Genomic DNA, 27,500 nt, shown 5'->3' on the forward strand with positions numbered 1-27,500 from the left:
CTTTGCAAAAATCGTTAACACATCTCCCCTGATTGGAACGAGGAGAAAACAAAAAAAATAAAATCGGGCAGATCAAAAAATCCAATCAGAGAGAAAAATCCTGCTCTTTTGCTCTGCATGAAGGAATTATTGATTCAGCTTTTTATTCCTGTATTCTTCATACATTTACATTTAAAATATTGATTGTGTTGCACAGATTTGTATTCATGTGATGCTGAAAAAGGGGAAACAAGAAAGAGTGTGAGTGAAATACAGAAAAAAAAACATGTTTGTAGATAAAAGGTGTGTTGTTAGCCCCGCCTCCCCGGTGCTGTAGTTGGCCAGGTCCCTCCCACCACACCTGTCACTCATCCTGATGAGTAGTTTGTGGACAGTGAAGCTTTCATTAGAAATAAAACTAATGGTCACCGGGGTTTAGATGTTTAGCTCCTCTGTGTTTTCTTTCTCCCGTCGTCTCTCGCGAACGACTTCACTCAGCAGCTGAGTTCGTGTGAACAGAGAGATGTAAAGTAGCGCGAGTTGAACCCTCTCAGCGTGGAGGAAATGTGCAGCGCTGCTCATCAGCTCGTCACTCTTATTATTTACATCGATAGCAGCAGCGCGGCCTGACACACCACACTCTGCTCAGGACAGCCCAGAGGAACACGAGGCGGTCTCCAAACTCTTCTGATCCCAGTCCGATCGGAACAAATCGATCCACGGAGGCCAAACCTCACAATCCACAGGACTCAGGATCTCAGTTTGAGATCTGGGGAGTTTGGAAGGCCGGGTCCACACCTTCAGCTCTTTGTTGTATAAAAATAAAACTGTCCGGCTGCTGCAGCTCTGCAAGGCAACGCTGTCCAGAGAAAAACCCAAACCTGGTCTTTGATTGTGAGCGTTCGTTCCTGAATAAGTAAAAGAGATAAAACTCGGGCGGACACGGCTCCTCTGGTTTGTAGCATTGACTTTTTTTCCTTCCTCTCTGTTCAAGAGTGGTTCGATCTGTTCGGCCAGCGTTGAATCTGAAGGAGTTATTGATTTAAAAGAAATAAAGGGGAACCCTCAGTAACATTTCCACCAAACCTCCACGCTGCCTTCAGCTGATCTCTGTTCCCTGGAGCTGTTTGTGTCCCTGGAAGTCGAACTCGCGGCTACTCGCTCATGTTTAATAAGCCTGAATCTACACTGAGGTTGTATTTTGTATTAACAGGATTATTGAATGTGTGGAGATGATGCTGTTCAGTCATTACGTCCCATGATTCCTCAGTTTGGATGTTTTTGACCCTTTTCTCTCAGTTAGCTTCCGGCCAACAGACGAGATGCTGACATCCATTTTACATTCCTCCCGTCCTCTCCTCTGCCAACCCGCCACCCCCCATCATATATGTTATCCAACGCCTGGCACCCTGAAGGCCCCCCTCCCCACCGCTGTCCCTCATCCCTCCCCCATTCCTCCTCCTCCTCCTCCTCCTCCTCCTCTCGCTACCCGTCCTTCCATCCCCCCTCCAGCTTGTCCGTCTCTCTGTCGTGTCCCACCCACCATCCCCACATCCCGCTTCCAGCTCTCCTCTCTCCCATTATCTCCCCCAAGCTCTCCTATCCCGTCCCTCTATCCCTCCCCTCCTCCCCTCCTCCATCCTCCCCTTTGTCGCCTCCTCTACCCCATCCTTCTATATCCTCCATCCATCCCTCCCTCACTCGCTCCCTCGCTCGCTTCCACCCCTCACCCCTCCCGGGTTTTCTCCTCGTCCCTCATTAAACCGAGGAGTCATTGGAGTGTCCTGTCTCTCTCCTCAATTAGCCTAATTAATGGCTTTTAACAAAGAAGATGGCCCAGGAAACGAGCTCATTTTCCACATAGTCGGGGGAGAGAGGGAGAAGGAATCGGTACTGTGGGGGGGGCGCAGGGGGGAGGAATCAGGAGTGGAGGGTAAGAAGAGGGAAATGTAGGATGAAGCAGATGGAGGAGAAGTCGAGGTCGTTTTAAAACTTTTTGTAGAAACTGTAATATTTTCTTGTTTCCTTCCGGACCGAAGCCTCTTCTCTGTGTCTCTGTGCTCGTCTGAATGTTAATCTTTATTAGTCTTTTTCCTTCAAACAACAGGATGATGTCACAGATCTTAAACAAGCTCGAAAAAAAATAAAATAAAATGGAAATATGATGTTTCCACACAGGAAAGCATTGTTGATTTCACGAGAAGATGAAACTAGTTGAGTAAACAATAAAACACACACAAACACACACGCACAGAGTCAGGATAACAGCTCTGTGTGTGTGTGTGTGTGTGTGTGTGTGTGTGTGTGTGTGTGTGTGTGTGTGTGTGTGTGTGTGTGTGTGTGTGTGTGTGTGTGTGTGTGTGTGTGTGTGTGTGTGTTGTACCATCACTGCATGCCACTCGGAGCGAGAGAGCAGCTAATTGCCTTCCTACCCTGCGGGGGTTCGGCCTCTCCACGACATGAGCACACACACTCAAACACACACACAAACACACACACACACACTAGCATGACCTCAGCCCTCTTTATCGCTATGCTGAAGTGACTCCTGCTAAAGTTCAGCTGTGAATTATTAAATGCAATTAATCAGCGTGGACTGGGGCCATGTTTAATTGACAGAGGCAGCAGGCTCACTGTGTGTGTGTGTGTGTGTGTGTGTGTGTGTGTGGACGTGTGTGTGTGTGTGTGTAGATTTCTCTTTTTATGTAGAGAAATGATTGATCCTCCTTTTTGTAACAAAATTCAACTAAACCATTTACTGAACCTTGTCGGCGTTATTCTGTTCGGTACACACACACACACACACACACACACACACACACACACACACACACACACACACACACACACACACACACACACAGTTTAAGGAGGTTGTGGTCAAAGGACAGAGATTTAAAGATTTAAGAGATTTTAACCCCCTGGAGGCACATTAGTGAGTTGTTATATTGGGCTGAATAAAGGAGGAGATTGTGGACTCACACAGCAGCGAAAGATAAAATATAAACTCAGGTCTGACTCTCTTTCTCTCCGTGTGTTCACTACAAAAGCTCCTCACTGCTCCTCTGTAACAGGAAGGACAGGAAACAGGAAGTAAAAGCATGTCACACATGGCAGTATCTGTGGATCTCCAGCCCTCGGCTGCTGCCTCATTAATCTTCTGACCTCTTAAAGGAGCGTGTCTGACGTCTGGAGCGTCTCACAGAGCGGACGTGAATATGGGCCACGCGATCAATACAGCTTAGCAGAATAGACGGCACCGTCATCATTGATCGGTGATTGATAGTCTTGCGCGAAGGACGGGAGAAAGAGACGGAGTGTGTGAGAGTGTTTGTATCCTCCAGAGAGAGACGAGGCGGCGATAACTGACCGATAATGAGACACAAAGCTGCAGCGTGGTGCTCAACATGAGGCCCCCGACCCCCGCGAGGTCAGGGTGGGATGATCCTGTGTGTGTGCGTGTGTGTGTGTGTTTCTGTGTGCCTAACAATTGTCTTTACGCATCTCAACTAACACGTTCCTCCTTCTTTATTCTAAGTTAAGATCAGAACTTCTTGATTATTCAGGAACTTGACGCCTGAATAATCAAAGAACAAGCGACAAGTTGAGAGTTTAAAGTTCTGATCTGATCTGAAGTCAGTCTGCTTCTCTCTCTCTGTGTCGACCTCCAGCTCTAGAGGGTCCTCTAGTGTCGGCTCTCTGACAGGACATGATGACGGTTAAAGGAGCAGAAAGAATCGTGACATAAAATCACCTGGTGGAGTTTTGAAAAGCTAAAAACAGTCGTAAGATTCTTAAGGTGGTGATAAAATAAACATCTTACAGGAGAGTTAAATGCTGGTGATTCAGCTTGAGGGTTGTTTTTTAATCAGTGTTGTTCTTCACTTATGATATCCAGCATTTTATAGAAGACCAGAGAGTCAATCAGAAGTTTGTGTGGCTGCTAACAAATATATTCTGAAGGTGACTGTGTTCATATTATTGCAGAAAAAAACAGCTTTTACTTGATTTTAGTTCTTTGAGTTCATTCGACGCACCGAGTAAAATCTAAAGCCGTCTTATACAACTTGTTAACGTTCAGCTTTTTGGTTGAAACTGTTGAACTGTGTTGCATAAAACAGAGAGGTTTATCTAATATTTAACCAAACCGTACTCAAAATAATTGAAACACTTGTCAGGTTAACGTGTCTCTGAGTGTATTGAAACTGAAAAACATTTGCCAGGTGAAATATCAACCTTTAGCTGTCGGACATACTTTTATCTGCGTTCTGTGATTTGTCGATCCTTCGCTTCAACTTTAAGTACAAAACTAACTCACCTCACTCGGCTGCTGTCTCACTTTCTCACACAGGCCTGAGTTTGATGCACCAGAGCCGACACACGCAGGACGTATTGATCCAAAAGATTTTCTAAATGCAGAAACATGATCAAGATATCTCTCAACAACTTCCTGGCTTTTCTTCAACTGCTCAAAACTACTACGTCTCTCAGTTTCTCAGCAATCGACCTCTTCCTCCTCTTCCTCCTCCTCCCGCCACTCACCAGCACCGCTGCGCCTTGTCACCACGTTTTACAACGTCGCTACATCACGTAGCATGCTGACATCATTGCAATGAAGACGGAGAATGAATCCTCGAGATGTTATGGTTTTTATTTTAGAATTATTTAAACAGGATCCTCTAAAATAAGATTTTGCCAGGACGATCTCGGGGCAGATTTGCATCATGAAGGTGCATCACATGTTTTTGTACCTTACCTGACGTGACTTAGTGACATCATATACAACATATTTTATCATGATTAGGAGGAAGATGAACTTCTTACTCCTGCTGTGATCCCCAATTAATGACATTAACTAAAATAGTTGATCCAATATTCCAGGAGTTTAAATTAAACATGCTTGTTTTTCTTCCACTGTAATGTGAATACAGCGCAACAGGTACGAGGAGGGAAATATCAGATATCTGCAGAAGAAGAAAACTCACAGTACTCTCCTCTCCTGTCTCCTCTCTCCTCTCCTGTCTCCTCCCCTGTCTCCTCTCTCCTCTCCTCTCCTCTCTCCTCTCCTCTCTCCTCTCCTCTCCTCTCCTGTCTCCTCTCTCCTCTCCTCTCTCCTCTGCTCTCTCCTCTCCTGTCTCCTCTCTCCTCTCCTCTCTCCTCTCTCCTCTCTCCTCTCCTCTCTCCTCTCCTGTCTTCTCTCTCCTCTCCTCTCCTCTCCTGTCTCCTCTCTCCTCTCCTCTCCTCTCCTCTCTCCTCTCTCCTCTCTCCTCTCTCCTCTCCTCTCCTCTCCTGTCTCCTCTCTCCTCTCCTGTCTCCTCTCCTGTCTCCTGTCTCCTGTCTCCTCTCCTCTCTCCTCTCCTCTCCTGTCTCCTCTCTCCTCTCTCCTCTCTCCTCTCTCCTCTCCTCTCTCCTCTCCTCTCCTGTCTCCTGTCTCCTCTCTCCTCTCCTCTCCTCTCCTGTCTCCTCTCTCCTCTCTCTTCTCCAGAGAACGACAGACCGAGCTCTCTGGTGTTGGAGGTGATAGACTACAACATGCCTCTGACCACCACCTACATGAAGCAGATGAAGCTGCAGTGTATGGGCAACAACAAGGTACGTGAGGTCGCTGCATGTTCAAACAGCACCGGGTCTGATTCTGATTCTGGCCCGAGTGTTGTGTGACTCTCTGCTCCTGGTCCTGAGACCGCGACTGTTTCATTCAGAGAGCATCACAGAGTAAATGTTGGCACTGGCGGGTTCTGTTGTACACTCCGGTACTGTTTGTGACGGGTGTGTAGGAGGGAACCAGGAGGCCCGGTAAACATGTTGGTAAGAAGAACAACTCCCACACACCGTCTTGCAATTAAAACACTATAATGAGAAGAAACATCAGTGTTTAAGTCTGACGCTCGCGGAGGTCAACAGACCAAAACCAGTTCTTCTTAATAAGCATGAGACGGTGTGTTTGTGCGCTATATATAAATATATATATGTGCATATATAGTAACGGAAAATGTTGTTTATGCTTCCAAAGGTGTGAACAAAAGTTGTTAGAAGATGTTTCTTTTAGAAAACATTTTCTGATTTGTGCATTATTCAGGAAGAGTGGTTTTGTAGTTAATCACCTGATGAGTGCGGCTCCTCTTCTGTGAAGTCTGTGCTTCATTGTTGATTCGTTCATAAATATTTTACAGATTAATGAAATAATAATCCTCACGTTTTAGAAGCTGTGAATATTCTAGTCAAGTCAATTTTTTCATGCATTGCACTTTTCAGACGAAGCTCAAGTTCAGGTTCAAGGTGATTTATTTGCTGGTACGTAAAGAAATTAAGGCCTTTTTTTCTAAAATGTTTCTATGAATAAAACAGATAAAATAAATAAAATTAATTTTCAATAAATATAAAATTCGTGGTACATTTATAATATTTGTGTCAAGGAGAACAACAAGAGAGAGATGACAACATGTTCATCATCGCTGCCCTTTAACTTTGCGTTGACATCAGAGTCCAGCTCTCCTCGTCCTGCTGGAGTTTGTCGCTTGTCGAGTGGAAAAGCTTGATCTGCATGTGCTGATATATTTCCTGCATCCCTCAGTAGTTATTTATTATGATTTCTGTCATGTATCGCCCAACCCGACCATGTACAGGCCTTAAGGTGGGGAAGGTTGGGACAAAACCGGATCGGAGCCGTAACGCAGCAGACAAGTAACTGGTGGAATCTCGGGGTTACAATCAACTATCTAACTACTGACTTTTCTTCAGAATCACTGACAGATTGTCTCATCTAATCCGATGGCACGCCAGTCCAACCTTCCCCAGTTGTCTCGCCTTGTCTTTTAAAACCACCCGTCCATGACTCACTGATCAGACAAATCCAGACAAAACAGCTGACTTCAATAATGTCGTCAGATCGGAGAGCGAAGAGGAAATGTGCTGCACGTTTTATAAAACACTCCTCGTACTGCTGCGTTGAAAAGTGGCCAGATGTCGTCAAACATGCAACACAAATATGGGAAGATAATTCAGAGCAAGTAGCAGCGGACTACACAAGGGAGCTTTTCATTTTTGTTGGTATCGATCTGGCTTTGTACTCTTCTGTAGGTTATTACAGGCTGCTGGAAAAACGCTTCGCCACTTATAAGACGCCGGTGAATTTGAGTTTCGTGTCTTATCAGGAGAAAAAAACTGAAGCTGGAGTATTTGTGAGGCGGTGAAGAAGGTCGGATTCTTCTTTTGTGAATCAATGCTGCACTGGTGTGTGTGTGTGTGTGTGTGTGTGTGTGTGTGTGTGTATGTGAGTGTGTGTGTCGGGGGGTTGGTAGTGGTGTATTCAATATTGTTCCCACAACACCAGCACCACCACTCTACCCTGTACCACTGTGACTATCAGTACCACACACTCGCTGTCAGTCATGTTGCTTCTGTGTGTGTGTACGTGAGTGTGTGTGTGTGTGTGTGTGTGTGTGTCTAGATAACGGGTGGGGGAACAGAGGGCTGAGCTCGTTCCAATTAAGCCGGGCCCCTGAGCGCCGAGTTAATTAGCTGAGGAGAGAGAGAGACACTGAAGTGCCAATTTACACTGGAATGCCAATATATCTGCCTGTCTGTCCGTCTGTCTGTCCGTCTGTGTGTGTGTGTGTGTGTGTGTGTGTGTGTGTGTGTGTGTGTGTGTGTGTGTGTGTGTGTGTGTGTGTGTGTGTGTGTGTGTGAGTGTGTGTGTGTGTCTCCAGGACACACACACAGCATATCCTAAAAAAAACACATACAAGTTGACACTCTTTGACTCTCTCCTGCACGTTCACCTGCACACACACACTCACACCTTCATCCTCCTCTGTAACTGTTGTTATTCTCCCCAGGAGTGTGTGTGTGTGTGTGTGTGTGTGTGTGTGTATGTGTGTGTGTCGGTCTGCTTGGTGACATTGCATCAGATCCGCTGTAATTAGTTCACACTGACTTATTGACACGAGGCTCATTATCGTCCTCGCGTGAGAATCAAGCAACGTACAAACTGAAGGAGTTGTTTTCTTTTCCTGTTGTTCATCGTTATTATTCAACTCTTCTCTTTAAAAAAACAAAAAACCTTTCACCCTCGTCTCTCTACGCGTGTGTCCGTGTGACATCATTATCTGGAGGGAAGAGGTTCGTGTTTGTCAGGTGGAGGTGAGTTCACTCCTGCAGCGAAGTCTGTTCTGTGCTGTAATTATCCAAAGTCAGTTCGGGATCAGAGATGTGAGTTGGAACATAAACAGAAGAGCTGTACGTCTGCCGGTGTGACTGTATTGATCTGCATCAGAAGCAGCCAGCGTGTGATAAATAAAAGATGTCGGTGTGCCGTGTGCAGCCTACAGCCGCTCCACCGATGCTGGATCTTGATCAATAACACGCTTCCAATGTCCGAGGCCATGTGCCAATATCCATCACCGTTCACCTGCAGGGTCAAGGTACAAGGATTCACGTCAGCCACGGGAAACTTCTGTTACATCATCGGAGCTTTAAAACAAGTCAGAGATAAACGAGCAAAGAAAATATAAACTTTCACCACAGGTGTTTTTAAGTTGATCACAGAGTCCAGGGATGATACATTTTAAGTACAGAAAAATTTGGTGCGATTTGATGTGTTTCGAATCGATAATCTGATACAATCTGATACAGTTCTTAACATTTGTTTAATCTAGACATTCATTTTCCATTTTAAATTAAAATTTCTAGCAGTTCTATAAAAGTGGCACTGCTTACCTCACCATGTCTCCAGAGCCATCACTCTCAGCCACACTGTGAGGTCGTGAGTCCTTCACAATAAAACAGGCGATAGATGTCGTGATGACCTTTGACCTCGCTGAGTTGTGGCTGGAAACAGTTTTTAATATTCATGTTGTTGTCTTGCGTGTTCTTGCTTGTGCTAGCTGTAATGTTGCTAACGCTAGCATCCACAGACGCCTCGTCACCCGCGTAGTTTTCTCCATGTCGTCTCACCAGGTGAGTTTTCAGACTTGTCGTGCTGCTGCTGCACTTAATATCTGTTCTACAGACCTTACATGAGGCCAGACTTCTGTCCAAATGTCCCTCCTTCTTATAAAATCTCTTCCAAACTTTAGATTTCAGATTAGCTGCTGCATTGTAAACAGAGTCGGAGTTGTCGGACGTGTTGTTGTTGTTGTTGTTGTTGTTGTTGTAGTTTTTCCCTCAGATACACTAACGTTACTCTCGTGACAATCTCGTGTTGACCTTTAACCTTTTACAAAGTTGAGAGATGCTCTGCAGAATTAGCAGCAAAGCTTCAGTCAACCGATAAGTAACTTTAGAATCGGGCCATCGACCATTTAATGGTAAATTTAAATCTGTCTGCGTATCGATGTGGTTGCATCTTTCATGTTAAAAACCGGTTGCCGATTTGTAGTGGTGAATATCGTATCTTTACACCCCTAACAATAACATAACAAAACAAAAATAAGATTCAAACTTTTAAAAGCATGTACTATGAATAGCTAACAGTATAGAAATGCATGTCTGTTATCAAATATGTCATAAAATTCAGACTTCACTCTTCACGTGGAGTTACATGGACAGAGACCTGGACTGATGCCATGTATCTGGGTCTTGTGGTCCTCGTTCATGATTTGGGCTTTTGAGGGATGAAACACCTGATTCAGTAGTTAAACAGACAGAAGAAGTAGCAGAAAAACAGACATCCTGCATAAATTACATAAAGTGATGATTTTTTTTATGAATAGCGACCAGTGACCAGCTCTGATTAGTGCGTTCGTGAGAGACTGTACTGTGTGATCATTTGCTTTAAAAATCTCCTGTGAGGACTTTGTTCTGTTGATGCTGATTTCTTTTGGACTTCATGATTGTTGCCATTCGTGCACCTCCACCTTCACCTCCACCTCCACCTCCACCTCCACCTCCACCTGCACCTCCACCTCCCGAGACACTCTGATGTGATTTGTATTTGTCAGACCAGACAGTCGGCTCAACCCTGTCGAGGAGAGGAGGTGAAGTTTTAGCAGACAGTATAGACAGTGTGTGCATGTGTGTGTGCGTGCGTGTGTGTGCGCACGCGTGTGTGTGCATGTCAGGATGAGACTGTGAGATTATAGTGTTCGGCCCAGAGGAGCAAAAGTACAGACAGGAATAGAGGAGCAATGACTCACTCACCTATAGAAATAACATAGGACATGAGGGAGCATTAGGTTCAGTGTGTGTGTGTGTGTGCGTGTGTGCGTGTGTGCGTGTGTGTGTGTGTGTTAGGGGAAGCAGACAGGGTGCAGGATGAATAGCAAAGTATTCTGTGGAAAAGAAAAAGGTTGCAGTCTTTTGTCTGGGATGTTTTTATGACGGAGAGAAAACGACGGAGGATCATCTGTAATTTTACTCGGGAGAGGAAATGAGCCAGAGGGAGACAGAAGAAGAAGAAGAAGAAGAAGAAGAAAAGAAGAAGAAGAGGAGAGGAGCATGCGCTGCATATTTGTGATGTGTGAATCCTCCACCGGCTCCATTAGCACTCATCCCAAGCCTCCGTTCATCTGCCCATCCCTTTATCTTTCCTCCATCCGCCCCCCGTCCCAATTCAATAAGAGGAGGAAATTACCCAGGATGCTTCCTGGCAGGGGTGGGTGGTGGTGGAGGGGTGAGGGGCTGCAGCAGACAATGTAGAAATGGGTGAGGAGTGAAAGGAGAGGAGACAAGGGGGGGGGGAGGAGAGGAGGAGATGGCAGGGCGGTGGCTGTGTCTGGCTGAGGGAGAGGAGGAGGAGGAAGAGGAGGAGGAGGAAGAAGAGGAGGAGGAGGAGGAGGAAGAGGAGGAGGAGGAGGAGGAGGAGGAGGAGGAAGAGGAGGAGGAGGAGGAGGAGGAGGAGGAGGAGGAGGAGGAGGAGGAGGAGGAGGAGGAGGAGGAGGAGGAGGAGGTGTTTGGCCGGGGTGAAAATAAAAATGAGAAAATTTGTAGGTGACAGTGGGATGCAGGGGGGAGGAAGGAGGAACAGGAGGGGAGGGGGAATGGGGGAGGTGACGGGGGGGGGGGGGGGGTCAGAGGAGGAATTAAAAAAGGAGAATGAGGTGGTTCATTATCGTTTATGGCCTCCCCTTCTCCTGCTCGCTGCCTATTATTTCAGCAGCTACCTCCAGAGGAAAGACATTTCATTATTTTTGGGAGGAGGGGTGTGTGTGTGTGTGTGTGTGTGTGTGTGTGTGTGTGTGTGTGTGTGTGTGTGTGTGTGTGTGTGTGTGTGTGTGTGTGTGTGTGTGTGTGTGTGTGTGCAGAGGGGAGATAGGTTGGGGGTTGGTCCATTATAATTACTAAAAGACTGTTGAGAAGACAGCAGAGAAGAAGAAATCCTACATTTTGAGATAAAAGGCTCGTCGGGCTGAACAGCCTTGGAAAAACCTTTTGTACAAAACATTTTTCTTGGCTGGAAAAACGAAGCGTCAGTCAGGATGCGCTCGTCTACAGTCGTGTTTTTTCTTCTCCAAATCTCTCGCCGTACGTACGGCAGGTCAGCGTCACTCCCCTGCTCACATCTGTGATTTCAAGTAAAACAAATCAGGTGGAATGTTTAATCCAGATGTTTTGAACCAGGTGAAGAGTTAAAGGTGCCAACTTTGTTTCCACGTCTAGAGATACGAGCACCCACAAACCAGAAGCGTCACTCTCTCTCTCTGAAACATTAGTACGGTAAACAAAGTTTGAGTGCTCCAATAAACCTCGGACTGTATTCCCAAAGACTCTCTGAATACAAGGATGCTGTTAAATGTCTTAACAATCATCTGAGAATCTCCAGATTTGCTTATCGCATCTCTAACAACCCTGAACCATCAGCGAGCGTTAGATCCCAACAATAATCATTTCTTTCCCCCACGATCATGACACCAACCAGCTGTTTAATTTGACACATCTGCCCAAAATAAAACAGGCATAGTTACAGACATCAACACGCCCAAAGTCACGGTGATGTCACACGTTTGGTTTGGTTCATCTGGTCCAGAACAACTGAAAGAAAGTAAAGATGCTGGTAAAGTAAAGATACAGAACACACGATGAGCTCGTTCATCTCGTGCAAAACAAGAATTTTAAATCACTGTTACATTAATATTGTAGAGCAGGCATGTGTTGATCTGAGGTCCAGTTAGTAGATTGGAGAGGACAAATGCAAAAAGAGCCTCGTCGAGTTAAATTACACTTGTTAGTTTGTTGGTTTTGTTCATCACAGGGAGGTTCAGTAATAACACAGACAGAAAGAGGAAGTAAAGAAGCTCAACCATGTTTCCATGAATTAGTTATATACCTTTAATCTGACAGTGTGGTGAACATGTTTTCAAGGATTATTAGATTATGTTTTTCTATGAGGAAATGTTAATTAAAAAGAATCACTATCAAAGTCGTCTTTTCTTTGTTTTTTTCTAGAAACTGATCAGAAAAGGGGCGGGTACTTTTTAAATATTCATGGCATTAGATTAGATGAACCAACGGATATATTAAAATAACTTTGATAGATTAGAACAAGATTAGGAGAGAGCTAACACCACCAGAGTCTGAGGTCTGTCGAGAGAAGAGCAAAAAACATCTTTGCATTTGAGAAAAGCCGTCAGCGTCGTTCTTTAAACTCTCCGGTCGGATGGATTTGATGCTATAGCAGCCACGCTAACCTCTCGAGGAGCCAACATTGTGGTTTTTAGGGTTCAGGATACTAAATCACTGTGTATTCGGCCTGTTTCACCAGATTATCTCATCTTTAAATACAATATCTTCTACTTTTTATGGCCGTGTCAAGGCACCGACGGCACTTTGGAGAAAGATCAAGATCTGGTTTGGTAGAAAAAGTCCACAGTGACGATAAATCAAACCCACAATCTTCACCGAAAGCTTGACGTCCCGTGCTTTAAATCAGCTGCACGTCAGAACGGTGATCCAGTTCGATGCACAGATACGTTCTCAAAACAGTGAATCCATCGGCGGCGGTGCTTTTAGCTGGTACAAGGTTCACACAGAAAGTGTTTTCCTGCTGGCTGGAAGCCCTCAGGTGGGCTTGCTCCAGGGGCATGACCTTTATCACATCTTATCCTCTCACCATCTGCCCCGAATCTCTCCAGTGTATTCTGTCCAAGTAGAAATGCCATGGTAACGGCCCTGCGAGAGAAACCCACTCCATTGTCTGTAGAGTAAGTGCAGCACAGCAACAGAGGATGTGAGGGGAAAGTGAAAGCAAGAGCTTTTCCATGATGCAGCCCAGGTGAGAAGAGTCCTGGAGCTGCAGTCAGATGGAAGCAAACCTGCGCCGAAAACAAGACGAAGTTAAAGATACAGAGACATGAAAGGTCTCCTGCAACATGGACTTAATATCGTAAACACTCAAAAAGCCTTAATTTTTGATAAAAAGGGCAAAGATCCTGGTTAAATCCACAACTTACTGCACAAAATACTCTGTCAGGCCCAAACAAATGGGTTTAGAGTTTAAATTCTTTTAATTAAACAGGAAAACAAGCTAAACCAACAAACTAGTAACTGATGACACAACCGTGTAAATCAATCAAACCTGCCTCTATAATAAACTTTATTTGATAATAATCTGTAATTATAGAGAACTTTAAAAAATTCATGTCACAAACTGCTTCGTAAAGGCAGCAAAATGAAACAGATAAGTCATCAAATCATCAGACTACAAAACAGAAAAGATATGAAAACAAGAGGACAAATAAAAAAAAAACAAAACTGAAAACTAAAAAATTAAACTGATAAAAGTACGTTTTAAAAAAGGGACTGGAAGAGATCACTGACCACAGACGCCTGAGACACCAGATCAAAATATACAAATAAATACACTTAAATGTGTTTGATAATTGATTAAATGTATTTTATTTGACATGAAACCAGCTGGAACTCACGTTTTTTCAGGCAGATCACAGTCTCAGTGTTCAGTGTGATCTGTAGCACAGGGAAGTGATGAGCATCCTTATCAACACACACACACACACACACACACACACACACACACACACACACACACACACACACACACACACACTCTGTGCACTGCAATTCCCTCGACACATTGTCCCGTCCATGGGCATGCATCGCTAATCACCCCGCAGTTTCACCCTCCGCCTATAGGTGGCAGGTTTGTCATGTAAATGTATGTTAGGGGCACATGCTGCACACACACACACACACACACACACACACACACACACACACACACACACACACACCTCTTGAGTATGGAGGTGTGTATTTAAACATTTGTCCAGGATGATCCTGTGTAAAGGTCAGTGTGCAGACGAAATGAAACGTATTGAAGCTTCACCCGCAGGATTATTTCCCATCTCAAGTCACAGCTGCTCGTCTGTTTCCTTCAAAGTTTTTTATATATTAATTAATTTATTTAGTCATTTGAGTGCAGCTGCCTCTTGTTTTAACCCTGTAGGATTTATTGTTCTTTACAGCTCAGTGGCTCTTTACACAGAAGCATCTGTCACAACCAGAACACGTCCTGTTGGTTCTGCTCATGTGTGACTTTTTGGGTGCTGATGCTTAATTAGAAAATTAGGTATTTGAATTAATATCCTCCAGTTGGTGAGCTGCATTGTGGGTAAAAGTAATATTGGCTCTGATGACATATAAAAGCAGAATAAAGGAACAGATCCCAGTTTCTGTTTGTGATCTCCGCCACTGAGGTTTTGTTGGTTTGTCGGCAGCGAAACACAAAAACTACTGAACAGATTTCAACCAAACTTGGAGGGACGATGAGTCTCAGCCCAGAATAGATCCAGTAACTTTTTATTTAACTGTCGCAGTCTGCTCCTCCTAACATCTTCTATAGTGCTTATTTTAAAGATATGTTTGTTAGTTATTGTCCAGTTAAATCCTCAACAGAAGAGAGAGAAGAACATAACTGCTCAATTAAACATTTTTTATTTCAGAGCAACGATTCCTCTTACGTTAGCTCATTAATGTCCACCGTGGAGCTTTTACAGGTTCATTTCCCTCACAGCCCAAGAATGAAAGTAATCATCTCCTCACCTTCATGCTGATGAAGAGTCAGGTGAAGTGTCGTAGTCCACAGAACATCTGTGGAGCTTCACAGTAAAACAAAGTCACAGCGCTCTGCTAAACAACTGAAGCAGCTGGAGGCTTGTTTTAAAACAGGGAAGCTACTTAGAAATGATGAAGACACTCAAAAACTCAATTAAAACTTTGCCGAATTAACTGTTAGCACTTCCTGTTTGCAGTGAACATGTGGATGTTCAGACAACTGTCACTGAGTTACTGTGATACTGAAGAAAACTTAAAAATATGATCTTTCTAAGGCAAGTTCTGCATATGTAAGGAGCGTCTAGTTTTAAGGATTTCTAAGCAGATTTACAGACTCATCCTCTCCTCCTCCTGATGATATAAAGTCCTCCTCTCCTCCTCCTGATGATATAAAGTCCTCCTCTCCTCCTCCTGAGGATATAAAGTCCTCCTCTCCTCCTCCTGAGGATATAAAGTCCTCCTCTCCTCCTCCTGATGATATAAAGTCCTCCTCTCCTCCTCCTGATGATATAAAGTCCTCCTCTCCTCCTCCTGAGGATATAAAGTCCTCCTCTCCTCCTCCTGAGGATATAAAGTCCTCCTCTCCTCCTCCTGATGATATAAAGTCCTCCTCTCCTCCTCCTGATGATATAAAGTCAGGTGAAGTCTCCACAGAACATTTCTGGAGCTTCACAGTAAAACAGAGTTGTAACATTCTGATGAACAACTGAAGAAACTGGAGACTAAAACTAAAACAACTGGACGACAAAAGAAATGGCCTGAAGCTCAGTTTAACAGGATCAGGATCTAAATTAATTTAAAAATACTGTTATTTCCACCGTTTTCTAAAGGTGAAGTGCTTCACAGGAAAATAAAGTTGCATTAAAGGTCTGAAGACGTCAAGAAACACAAGAGTAAAGTTAAGAAACAGGATAATAAGCTGGAATAGAAGAGTCGCAGTGCAGGTCAAAGCTTTAAAACTGCTTCCATGAAAAGTCTTCAGCCTGATGTAACAGAGCTGAGCTGGACCTGCAGTTTGTCCCACATATGAGTCACGTAAGAACCGAACTCTGCTCCTCCGTGTTTAGTTTGGACTGAAAGCGGACCTGAACCTGACGACCTCAGAGGTTCTGGAGGGTTCAGAAGTGTGTGTTTTTGTGTGGCTATAGATTCACCCTGTGCTTTATAAACAGAACCGGGTCTGAAGATGGTGCGTCTCTGAAACACTGTACCACGAGTGACTGTCGGTAAATACAGTGTGTTTGTCGGGTTGGACCTCGGACGCTTTCTGGCGGGAGAACGAGGGCATAAAGTAAATTTCAGAAAAATACAAAATAACATGGTCTGAGCGTGAGGCCTGGCGATGAGTCCGGTCCTCACAGCAGTGCTCGCTGTTAGAAACAATCACAAATTAAAAGTCCTGCAGGAAATAAAAGAGTTAATGACGTCACTTCTGAGGCTGCAGCTTGTACAGAATAATAGAAACACCCCTCACACAGACAGCATCGTTAGACTCAACTGCATGTTCCTAATAAACTGGCAACTGGGTGTGTAGTCTCTCTCTCTCTCTCTCTCTCTCTCTCTGATGATGTCAGCAGCCGTGGCCCCGCCCCCCCTCCCTCCCGGTTGCCACACAGAGTCTTGAGGGTCCTGTTGTGCGCTCTCACTCCCTCCCTCCCCTTCACTCACTCACTCGCTCACTCGGCCGCTCACGTTGTCCATTAGAATAAACACTGATAAAAAAGGACCGGAGGCGAGTCAGTACAGCCGCTGCAGCCGCTCACGGGACGCGCCGTGCGGAGACGCGCCTCGCTGAACGACTTTCACGCTTGTAACCCCGCAGAAGTGAAGGTAAGAAGGCGTTTTCTGCTCCTTTTTTATTATTTATTTATTTCTATTCCGGAGTGTTGTCCGGGATATTCCCCTGCATGCTGACTGACAGAGAGGCGAGCAGGCTGCAGGGCTCTCCTCCTCCTCTTCCTCCTCCTCCTCTTCCTCCTCCTCCTCCTCCTCTCTGCGGTCACATCACACCGCGCCGCTGCTGCTGCTGCCGCCGCTGGACGAGCATTGACAGGCGCTCTGATCAATTATCGATGGCAGGGAAATAAAGCGCGTGTTTGAGCTCACTTTGGAGGCGCTGTAGTAAGTTGTTGTCGCTCCTCTCCTCCCCCTCCTCCTCCCCCTCCTCTCCTCCTCCTCCTCTCCGTTCCTCGCAGCCTGCAAGCTCGTTAAAAAACACCGACGCTGCTGCTCGGTGTGTCGGTCATTGTGTGGCTCCTGCAGGCCGCTCCGTCCTGCGACAACTCTCCTCCTCCTCCTCCTCCTCATCCTCATTCATGAGCTCCGTGTATCAGAGTGCACGAGGCCGGCGTGCTCCTGACAGACGCACATTGTTCTGGAGCGGTGCGTGCGCGCCTGGTGGCAGGGTGCGCACGCTGGAGCGATGAGCGTGCGTGGAGAAGAGTGTGTGTGTGTGTGTGTGTGTGTAGGCGGGTCTGTGGGTGATGCGGGATGACCAAGCACCCGCACACACTGAGGAACAATCGGTGGCGCGTGCCAAGCGTTGAAACAGTGGCCGCTCATCTGAATGGTGCGTGATGACGCGCAGCGGTGGAGGGCAGGACGGCCGAACAGCTTCTGTAGGATGATCATAAAGTTGTTATTGTGTTGTCATCATCCAGCAAGAACCCAACAACTTGAACCCATTAATGACTGACCTCCCCTACAGCACTTTTAAAGGAGCAGTTCACCGAAAAATCATATTTCTGATGTGAAGTCAGGTGAAGTTTCGTAGTCGACAGCGTTTCAACAACTGAAGCAGCTGGAGACTTGATTTAAAATGAAAAAAAAAAAACAACAACCGATAAAGCTGAGAAAAAACTCCAAAATGCTTTTAAAACTTTGCAGAATTAGCTGTTAGCACCTCCTCTCAGTTCATTTTGTGTAATCCAAGTCTCCCAAATTGATTTCTTCCTTTTTTTTTTTTTTTTTAAAGAGAAAACTTCACTGAGGCTGCTGAGCTAAAAGTGTAAAGAGAGTGTAAAAACATCTCAGATCAGTTTGGGATGATAATGTTTTAAATCAAGTCTCCAGCTTCTTCAGTTGTTCGGCAGAAATGCTACAACTTGGTTTCACTGTGAAGCTCCACAAATGTTTTTTGTGGACTACAAGACTTTAGATCATCAGGAGGGAGGAGGAGGACTGAAGTTATGGTTTTCAGGTGAACTGGTCCTTTAAAAGTCCATTAATCAAAATCAAATCAGATGAAGAAGGAGGAGGAAGTGTTTCTCAACATTTCCTCTTCACATCACTTCACTATTCTGACGGATGTTGCGATTGTGATATGATTTGTGATTATTGTGGGTGATTGAATTTTACATCGCAGTTTTCATTGTCAGTGAAAAACTAGTCAGATCACGCTGCAACATTTCACTAACACGCTGTTTGTGCCACATTTTACCTTCATGAATTAGTAACAGTTGGTGCAGTTTTGATATCACACTCAGTCGTACTGTGAGTTCAATTATTCTGCGATTAATCCTGCAGCCACGTGTCCTGACCGCTCACACAGCAAACTGTAGGTTTCCACCTCTGACAGAGGTGTCCTGCGTGGACGACTGTGAACCGATGTAGCAGCGTTACTCTGAGACGCTAAACAGAACTTCATATCGTCTCTTCATTCTGTGTTTTTGGGTCCCAGCAGTGTTTAACACACACACACACACACACACACACACACACACACAGTGAGAGCTACAGGTGCTTTAAAAATCTAGAATATTAATAAAGTGCTCAGCGCTGAAGGTTTTTCGTGACTCTCTGCGAGTTTCGCTGAGAGATCTGGTTGGTCCCGCCCTCCACAGGCGGGTCAGAGGTCAGGCTTGGACTCTTGATACTGAACAGCGGCCCGGGAGCTGATAAGAATTCAGTGTCTTGCACGAGGGCCCTTCAGCAGGGCCGGGGGGGCTTTCAGACGGAGAGAGGCTCGAGCCGAGGTCCTCCAGCTGAAGGACGGACGCTTTCATCGCTCGCGGAAAATCTGCTGCCGGCGTCGAGTGTGTTGTACACAGCATCTGTTTCCATGGCAACGTCTCCTGGGAAACGGCCTGACCGGAGATTGCTGCAGGTCGTTTGTTTAAAAAAGTTTTAACACTTGTGTGTCAGGAGTCAGAGGAAAGATTGTGGTGGAAAACATGGTGGCAGAATATTCAGTGTTTTGTTTTTGGTATCCAGCAGAGAGAGAGAGCGTAGAGACGATGACCAACAGAAGAAGAAAAGCTGCAGGGTTCATGATGATGAAGCATCTTACACAGAGCTACGCTGAGATTTAGATCTGTCGGCAGCTTATCAACAAAACACTTCCACTAATGAGAGCATGTGAAGCCACCTGTACACCTGAAGGTCACAGGTAACGTCCGGTGTGTGTCGCTGGTGATGTTTTCACTTCTGAACTCGGCTGCAGGACGTTTGTGAACGAGATACAAAGATAATTGATTAATAGATTAAATGCACAGAATGTTTGTTTGCTGCCGGTCTGTTAATCACAACGATGAAAAAAAAAGAGACTTTGTTTAATCACGCTGTGAAGAAGCAAGGTATCATGGGAGATGCTCTTTTCTTTGTGAGACAAACGCCGCAGATGAAAAACGTATATCGACGTGACTCAGGCTTGTTAATGGACGAGATGTTTTATTCTTCCTCGTCTCTCTCTCTCTTCTCTCTCCTGGAAGTTACAGCAACAGGCGACTAAAAAGCACCGTTTCATTGGATTTCACTGTGTTTGAAAACTGTCGTTTTTAGACATTTTAATGCTAATGATAATGAAGATAATTGTTAGTTGCAGCCGTGTTGTGTAACAGACGTGTTGAAGCTTCACCAGGACTCTCTCTGAGGGTGAAATCAGATTTTTAAAGGCACTCGTTGTTCCTGTCCGGCATCTAAGAGGTTAAATAAAGGTCACTGCAGATTTTCTGCCGTGCCCTTCCCCACCCTCAGCCTTCTGCCAGGGGACAGTACGACTCGGAGAGCCTCTTGCAGGATAAATCCTCCTGTGAGGGCCTGCTTAGCTCCTCTTCGCTCCGCTCGGCTCCAAAATAACTCCAGTTTCCCCCTGACCTGGCCATGTGCACGGCAGGAGGGCAGGGGAGGAGGGACAGCCTGCCGTCTAATCCCCTTTTCCCCTTCATCCTCTTCCTCTCTCTCTGCTGGATGGGTTGGGTCCCTCTATTTCTGGAGGCTCTAACGTCCGATGCATCTTGGGAACGCTCTGAGGGATTTTTGTTCTTTCTCTCGTCAATATTATTGTGTGTTTCCTTGTTGATATTAAATGTTACCTGGTCTGTCTGAACACTGGCACCCAAAATATTGACAGAAAACAGAGACGGGCTGCAAATCCTCAACTTTTTAAAAGCAGAAGCCGACAAATGTTTTGATAATTACCTCTGTTGATTAAATAAAGCAATTAATGGGTAAAATCTGTCATATTTATATTTTTGATGAATAAATATTAGTAAAAAAGAGTCCAGTGTGCTTTGAGCAGAGCAGCAAATTATCACTTTGGACAAACTGCCAAAATGTTTTGGTGTTTTTTCTTTTTGCTCGTTAATCAAACGTCCAAATCATCAGTCGACAAGTTGTTTCAGCGCCGCGCTGCTCTGATAAAGCTGAGTCTTTTATAAGAAGCTCAAAATATAAATAAAAATGGCAATAAATGTACCAAAAATAAAGACGAGCTGGAGCTGCAGCGATCTCTCGATTAGCAGCCATCCGTTAAATTATTTACCTGTTTTGATAATCGATTAATCAGTTTGAGTCGTCTCTGGTTGCAGCTTCCTACATGTGATTATTTCCTGGTTTCTTTGCTCCTCTTTGAGAATAAACTGAACATATCTGAGTGGAGAAAGTCTCAATGTCTCAACAACTGATCGGTTAATGAGGTAAATAATCAACTGATCGACAATTAAAATGATTATTAGTTGCAGCTGCAGCACAAACCAACATTCAGCGGTCGCCTGAAAAACCTAAATAATGTGAGAGGAGGCGAGTTTGGATTCAGTCCTGTACTTTGACCCGTTCTTTCACCTTTCAGTCTCGTTTCAGACACCCTGAAGGCTGATTGACCTGCAGGTGGTCGTTAAAGTCCTGCTGTATATTTCAGAACCATCACTTCTCGCTCAGGTTCTGATTCTCTGTCTGAGTTTTTGTTCTGCCCTCTCAACCTCTCTCCGGATGAACTGTTAGATTTTCCTTTTTTCCCTCTTGTCAGCGTAATTTTTCTCTGAAGAAAAGAGGTTCTATTACTTTTGTAGCCGTGCGTGTGCTTTCACATCTCCTTCCGTCAGACATCTGTATTTCTCAGACTGGATGTATAGATGTTTTTCTTCCACGCCGTCTGTCTCGCAGCTCGATTCAGTTCTATCATGAAAAGCGCTTCAATCTGCTTCTGACAATCAGCGAGTCTCCGGCGCTCGTCTGCAGCCCTTGTGAGGAGCTGAAGGCCGAGCCGAGCCGAGCCGAGCCGCGTCGACGTGTATGTTTGCATTTGTGTGACATCCATCTTACATCCAGCGCGTCAACGTTTCCATGTGATGTGAGGGGCAGGAAGTCATGACGGTCACGAGCAGAAACACTCCGCGAGCCAAGAAGACCATTAAATGCAGAGGAATGTTCCTCTGTGAAATTGATAGAGGGTCATTCATGACTAATGTGATGACGTGAGTGCTTCTGCTGATGCACAATGTATAGAACCGAATGAGCACTTCTGTCACACAGTACAGCAGAGGGTCGACTGTACTGTACGAGTCTGTGTCTGTACGACTGCACAGACGTACGTCTTCCTCTTCTTCTTCTTCTTCAGGCAGGAAAACATTGATTTTTCTTTTTTTTTTTTTTTTTTTTTTTAAACAATCTGTTTATTGAATTTTACAAAATTAACAAACAAACAATAGTGTTCCATACGGTAAAAATGACAGATGTAAAAAACATTGATTTTTCATCTTCTGCTTTTGGTTTGGTTAGAAAATAAATGCTGCTTCAGCCCGTCAGCGTGTTTTTGGACCTCAGAAAACATAAATGTGATCATATTCTGCTTCTCTCTGAAATCGACACATGGGAGGTTTCAACACTGGATTTAATAGAGAGACTTAAGACTTGTTACTGAAGCAGAAGTCGGTCTGCTCGAGGCGAATAATGAGTCTTATTTTTTACTTCCAGAGGCCTCTGTTCATGTTAAATCCTCTGCAGATGAGTCACCAGCAAATGACTGACTTCACCTGAGCTCCCTTTAAGGCTGTAATTATACCACACCTGCCAGCAGCACGGGGAGCCGGAGCATTCAGCGCATCTTTATTTTTGTATTTAAGCTATGAAAGATTTTAGAAAATGGATAAATCAGCAGCTACAGCTGAGAGCGACAGAATCTCATGGTTCATCCTGACGGGCTGGTTTCTTTTTCTCTCTTCTCACCAAACAAAATAGTTTTTTAATTCCTCGATTATTTTGTGACACATTCGCAGTAGATTTCGGCTGATAGTTGCGTTCGTGGGGCTGATGTTCGCACCAATAATAGGAAGTAAAAGATTACGTTATCGGATACATTTAAAAATACACTCTGTAGTTATACTTTCCTTGAGTAAATTGTAATTTCTATTCACACTGCCGAATGTATAGTGGTTCCAAATATTGGTTATCAGTTTCCTTAATTACTAATAATCAGTATCAGTCCTGTCCCGCGGCCACAGAACTATTATTGCGTGTATGACTATTGGTCCTTTGATGAAATATAAACACGATGTGATTTTTGATCAATTGTCGTCAGAAATGTGGAAATACTGACTAACACTGTAGAAATGTGTGATATTTAACTGTCAAACAGCCTTTAAGACAACTTATGATATCAAAATATAACGATACGGATGACGTAAAGTGTGATATCACGACAACTTGGCTGTTAACGAGGACAAACATGTTCTCTACAACAGCTTTCCTCGTCAGCCGGTCGTGGTGCTGACAGGAGGACACTCGGCCGCCTGTATTCGGTGTTTTATGTCGAGCAGCTGGAGTCGAAGGTGCAGCGCTGTCTGCTGTGAAAGGCTCTCAGTGTCGGTCCGTCGCTGCCTGCCGGGCGGCTCGCTCGTGCTCCGGGCCTGATGAGCGCAGCCCGTTGTGTGCAAACTCCGCGCTTGATTAGCGTAGCCTGGGGCCGCGTGCAGCTCCCTGGTCTTTTATAGTGGAACCATAAAAAACGAGGAGAGGTCAAGCGAAAACACTTGTGAATGCAAACACGTTGATGCAGCAGACGGGAACGTGCTGATCGACAGAGGGAATCCACGGCTGTTTGGATCCGATCGGTCCTGCTCCCCGAAATTCATATAACGCCGTCCTGCTCCAGCTCATCTGTGGGTTCTGCTCAGAGCATCGAAGACTTCATGCGGCTCATGAGTTTATTTTATAAATCCTTCTTTCCCTCTCAGCTAAACCTCCCCGTGGTTTCTTTATGTCACCTCCACACGTTGTACGCCTTTCTTCTTCTCCGGGTTTCATCTTATTTGTTTAAAGAGAAACTCGACAAAACTAAACCTTCAGGCAGACGTGGGTGATGAAGTTGAAGGAGGTTGGGGGGGTTTTTTGTTAAACGTTCACAGTGTTAAAGAGTTTTCAGTGACTCTCGGAGGACAAAACCATTCAGCAGCTCCGTGTGAGCACACTGTTAAAAAAGACAAGACACCTTCTCTGTGATCGGCAGTCAAGGTGGTGTGTTTAGTCTGAACGTGAACCTGCTCTGACTCTAACAAAGCTCCTGGGAACTGGATGACATTTTTTAAAGTGTCAGTGAGAGTGAGAATAGTTTGTGCAGAATATAAGTTGTTGAGTGATGTAACCTCAAATCGTGAATACTTCTCTGTAACGTGAAATAATCGTGACTGAGAAATCATTTAAGCTGCTTCATTAGAAATGTGAGTGTGGCTCTGATTGTATTGATGATGTCCGCGCAACGTGTAAAACGGTCGAGGAAGTAATCCTGGGAAACTGGCAGGAGATTGGACCGACCATCTGTCCATCACCGTCCGTCAAGGGTTAACTTCAGCCAATCAGATCAACAGTAGGAGAGCGCGACCAGCAGAGACATCTGGTAGAAGAGCGAGAACACGTTTTTAATGAGAAAAACCTTCAGAGCTGTTCTTTACTCTTTACTCTCACTGTTGGTTTAAAACGAGAAGTTGCTCCTCTTGCAGGTTGTCGCACCTAAACCACGCCCGTAGCTGCGAGCACTTCCTCGTAGGACGCTGACTGGTTCGACCTCGTGTTCGGCCACAAACCGATAGCTTGAATCCTGGCACCATGGATACGGAAATGTTTTAAATCCTGATTGGTTCATGGAAAGTTTGGTGCATGTTTATCCAGTGAAGCCACGCCCACTTCAAACCAGCGAGAGACACAAAACAAAACAAAACAAAACACTGAAATCTGGAAAGTGCAACAATCAAAACTGTTCACATGTTAAAAAAACTGTGTATCCATCGTTCAGAGGGAGGTGAAGCTCGATACTTTTAAAAACCCTGAAAACAATTTCCACATCAAATTGTTTTCAGGGTTTTTAAAAGAATCGAGCTTCCCCTCCCACTGATAACCCAAACTATAGTTGTCATATTATGAGGTCCTCGGGACAAAACATGCCAATCTTAAAGCATTGTGTAGGTTATTGTGTAGTGGGTTACATGGGAAACGCTTCCATGTAATTACCTCGGCTGTCTGCGGCAGACCGGCTCTGCCTGGCGGCCATGCTGCTGTGTGTGCTCAGTGCTCAGCCAGTGGAACCAGAGAGTCCCTGCAGAGATCAGCTATATAATACAGCTGGAGCTGAACTCTGCTCCTCCACTGCTCCCCAAAGCCCTCACCCCCTCCTCCTCCTCCAGGCGAGTTTCTCATCTCTGACTTCTAATAGTATAATTTGCTAGCTGGACCGGCTCATGAGGGAGTCTGGCTGTAGTGGAGATGGACAACTCAATCTGCTGAACCTGGAGGCTGATTGTTGCCAGAAGTCTGAGCAGGTAGTTGCCTGGAAAATAAATGAAACACCGAGAGAGAGAGAGAGAGAGAGGTTGATATATTTTTTAGGATATCCTCTGACAGATGGCGTCACACTTGTTTATGCAACAAAAGAGAAGATTAAAACACCTCGGGTTGAACTTTTGGCCCTGTGGAGGTCTTGAACTGAATTTGGATTCACATTGAACAGTCAGAGAATCAGATTTGGTTAAAAAATGTCGAATTTCCACATCAAATGAGCTGAAGAAGTATTCAAAACACTGGAAATGTGTCTGTATGAGCTTTGGAACAATTAATCTACAGTCGTCTGCAAACGTTGCTACCAGGAATCAACCCAGATTTTTTTCCTCTGCTGAAAAAAACAGATTTTGAACGTGTACCTGCAAAATAACTCAAGTTCAGATAAATGCAGTGAGTTTTTCTACAATATTTGCCTCCTCAATTATACATTCAAACACTGCAATTCAGCTGAATTCTTACTTTGTAATCAGTTTTGTTGTTACGCTACCGGTGGTGTAAGCAGGCTTAGCAGCCTCCATCTTTGACTAAACACCAAAACTGACATATCTTCACATTCTGCTGATGATTTAAGTTACATTTTTTAACTGAAATTCTTACATTGACGTTACATTCTGCACCTTTAACACAGGTTTGAGTATAGTTTTCTGCTGCGGTGCATCAGTCCACATGTTGACCTCTGTTGCTGGCTGGAGGTGAAACCTTGCTGGATGGTGGGAGTCGGTCGCGTTGCGGTGACGTGCCTGCAGCTCGGCAGTGTGGCGGAGTGGTGGATGTGTGCGCAGGGTGAAACTAGCCTGGTCCAGCGATGACCTTTGCCTAGAATAATCCAGGCGGTGTTTCCCTTGGATTGCTTCCTGCGGGGGAAAGGGGTTAATCGTCATGCTTGGGGCAGATTTGTGACTGACTGGATTAAGTGGGGCTCAGAGTGTTGGACACTCCACTAATCTCCGGTATCCATGCCCCCTGATGACTGTTGGGGAAGGGAGCGACTTACCGGCTGGTTTACTCTCTGGCTGACTGATTTAGTGGACGACCGACTGATCCAATGATGATGGAGCGGATGAGTTGCTGGCTGATATTTCTTTCTCCCTGGAGTCCAGCCCCTGTGTCTCGGTTTGTTTCATGCTTCTCTGAACTCCACACCTCCCGCCTTCCTATGAAGAAACCTGGCGCGTTGTTATATTTGGAGTCTCAGTGTTGATTTAACGCTTTACAACAGTTCCCACTCCCTCGTCCCACTTTGTGAGTCAATGATTAGCAGAGACTGCTCAGTATTTTCCATCAGAACGAACTCTCCTGGTATTTTGTCTGTAATTGTGTGTTGCCATGTGGCTGGTGTTACACAGCCTCTTCAGTCATTATTTTGTTTTTTTAGAGGTTTTAGTTGAAAATCTGTGCGTTGAATAAATATCTCATTGTTACACGTGCTGTGTGTCACGTTGCAAAGGAAACAAATACTAAAAAACCTGACGGCCATCGAGCTCAGACAACAAAATCACACAAAACAATGTTTAATTTGGATTATTTGATCTTTGTTCAGTAGAGCCTGACTGATGTGCAGTTTTTGTGGCTGATGCCGATACTAGGGAGTAAAAAAAAAATCAGAAATCAACATATCAACTGATGTTTCCCAACAGGAAACTTTATTATCTAGATCTGCCGGGTCGTTTTGTGGTCTGTGTTCTTAAAAAACAAACTTTTTCATATCAAGCAGTGTATCATATTACAGCAGGCATCCGAAAGACGTTCAGTGAAGTGAATATAAAGTCAACTGTCTGAATTAATCAACTGTTTCGCCTGTAAAACGTTAAACTCTTCATTTACTGTCATACACGACAAATAAAAGCAGCAAGTTCTGACATTTAAGAATCAGGAACCAGCAAATGTTTGATTCTCTTTAGATCCACTAATCAATTAGTCGACTGAGAACAACTTGAAACTGGCTTTTTTTTTTTTCTTCTCCTCCCCGGATCTTGAGTTGCTTCATGGAAACACCAGTTTTCTTTCATAATAACACTCGACGGTCGTTCTTCACAACACCGAGGAGGCCGAGTTACACAATGAAACGACCTCCGCCGCTGTGCGGATTATTTGCATTACTGTATATTGTCTGGCCTGTTAAAGTTCAGTTTCCATGGTGATTATTCAGAATGTGTTCCCGGTTCCAGGTAGATACACACACACACACACACACACACACACACACACACACACACACACACACACACACACACACACACACACACACACACACACACACACACACACGTACACAAACAGGTACTCATCAGATTGCTGGTGCATTTAACAGATGGGTGATAAAGGTCAGGGGAAGCTTGACCTCTTTTTACATACAAGCACACACACACACAACTACACACACGCACACACACACACACACACACACACACACACACACACACACGCACACACACGCACACACACACACACACACACACTGTGTC

General features: G+C 44.8%; 1 protein-coding gene across 5 annotated transcripts in view; it reads left to right on the top strand.

Moving 5' to 3' along the window:
* The window catches only part of LOC119022944 (nucleolar protein 4-like), a 148,692-nt gene that overhangs the window by 35,321 nt on the left and 85,871 nt on the right, over positions 1 to 27,500 (top strand). For 3 of the 5 annotated variants that reach the window (XM_037104427.1, XM_037104425.1, XM_037104428.1), the window contains exon 4: positions 5,465 to 5,571. In XM_037104427.1, the coding sequence (XP_036960322.1) occupies positions 5,465 to 5,571 (107 nt within the window). Of the gene's footprint in view, positions 1 to 5,464; positions 5,572 to 16,615; positions 16,819 to 17,031; positions 17,110 to 27,500 lie in introns of those variants that run through there. The other 2 variants (XM_037104429.1, XM_037104430.1) reach the window with 2 other exon arrangements.

The sequence above is a fragment of the Acanthopagrus latus genome, chromosome 7 (genome assembly GCF_904848185.1).
Source record: "Acanthopagrus latus isolate v.2019 chromosome 7, fAcaLat1.1, whole genome shotgun sequence".
NCBI lineage: Eukaryota > Metazoa > Chordata > Actinopteri > Spariformes > Sparidae > Acanthopagrus > Acanthopagrus latus.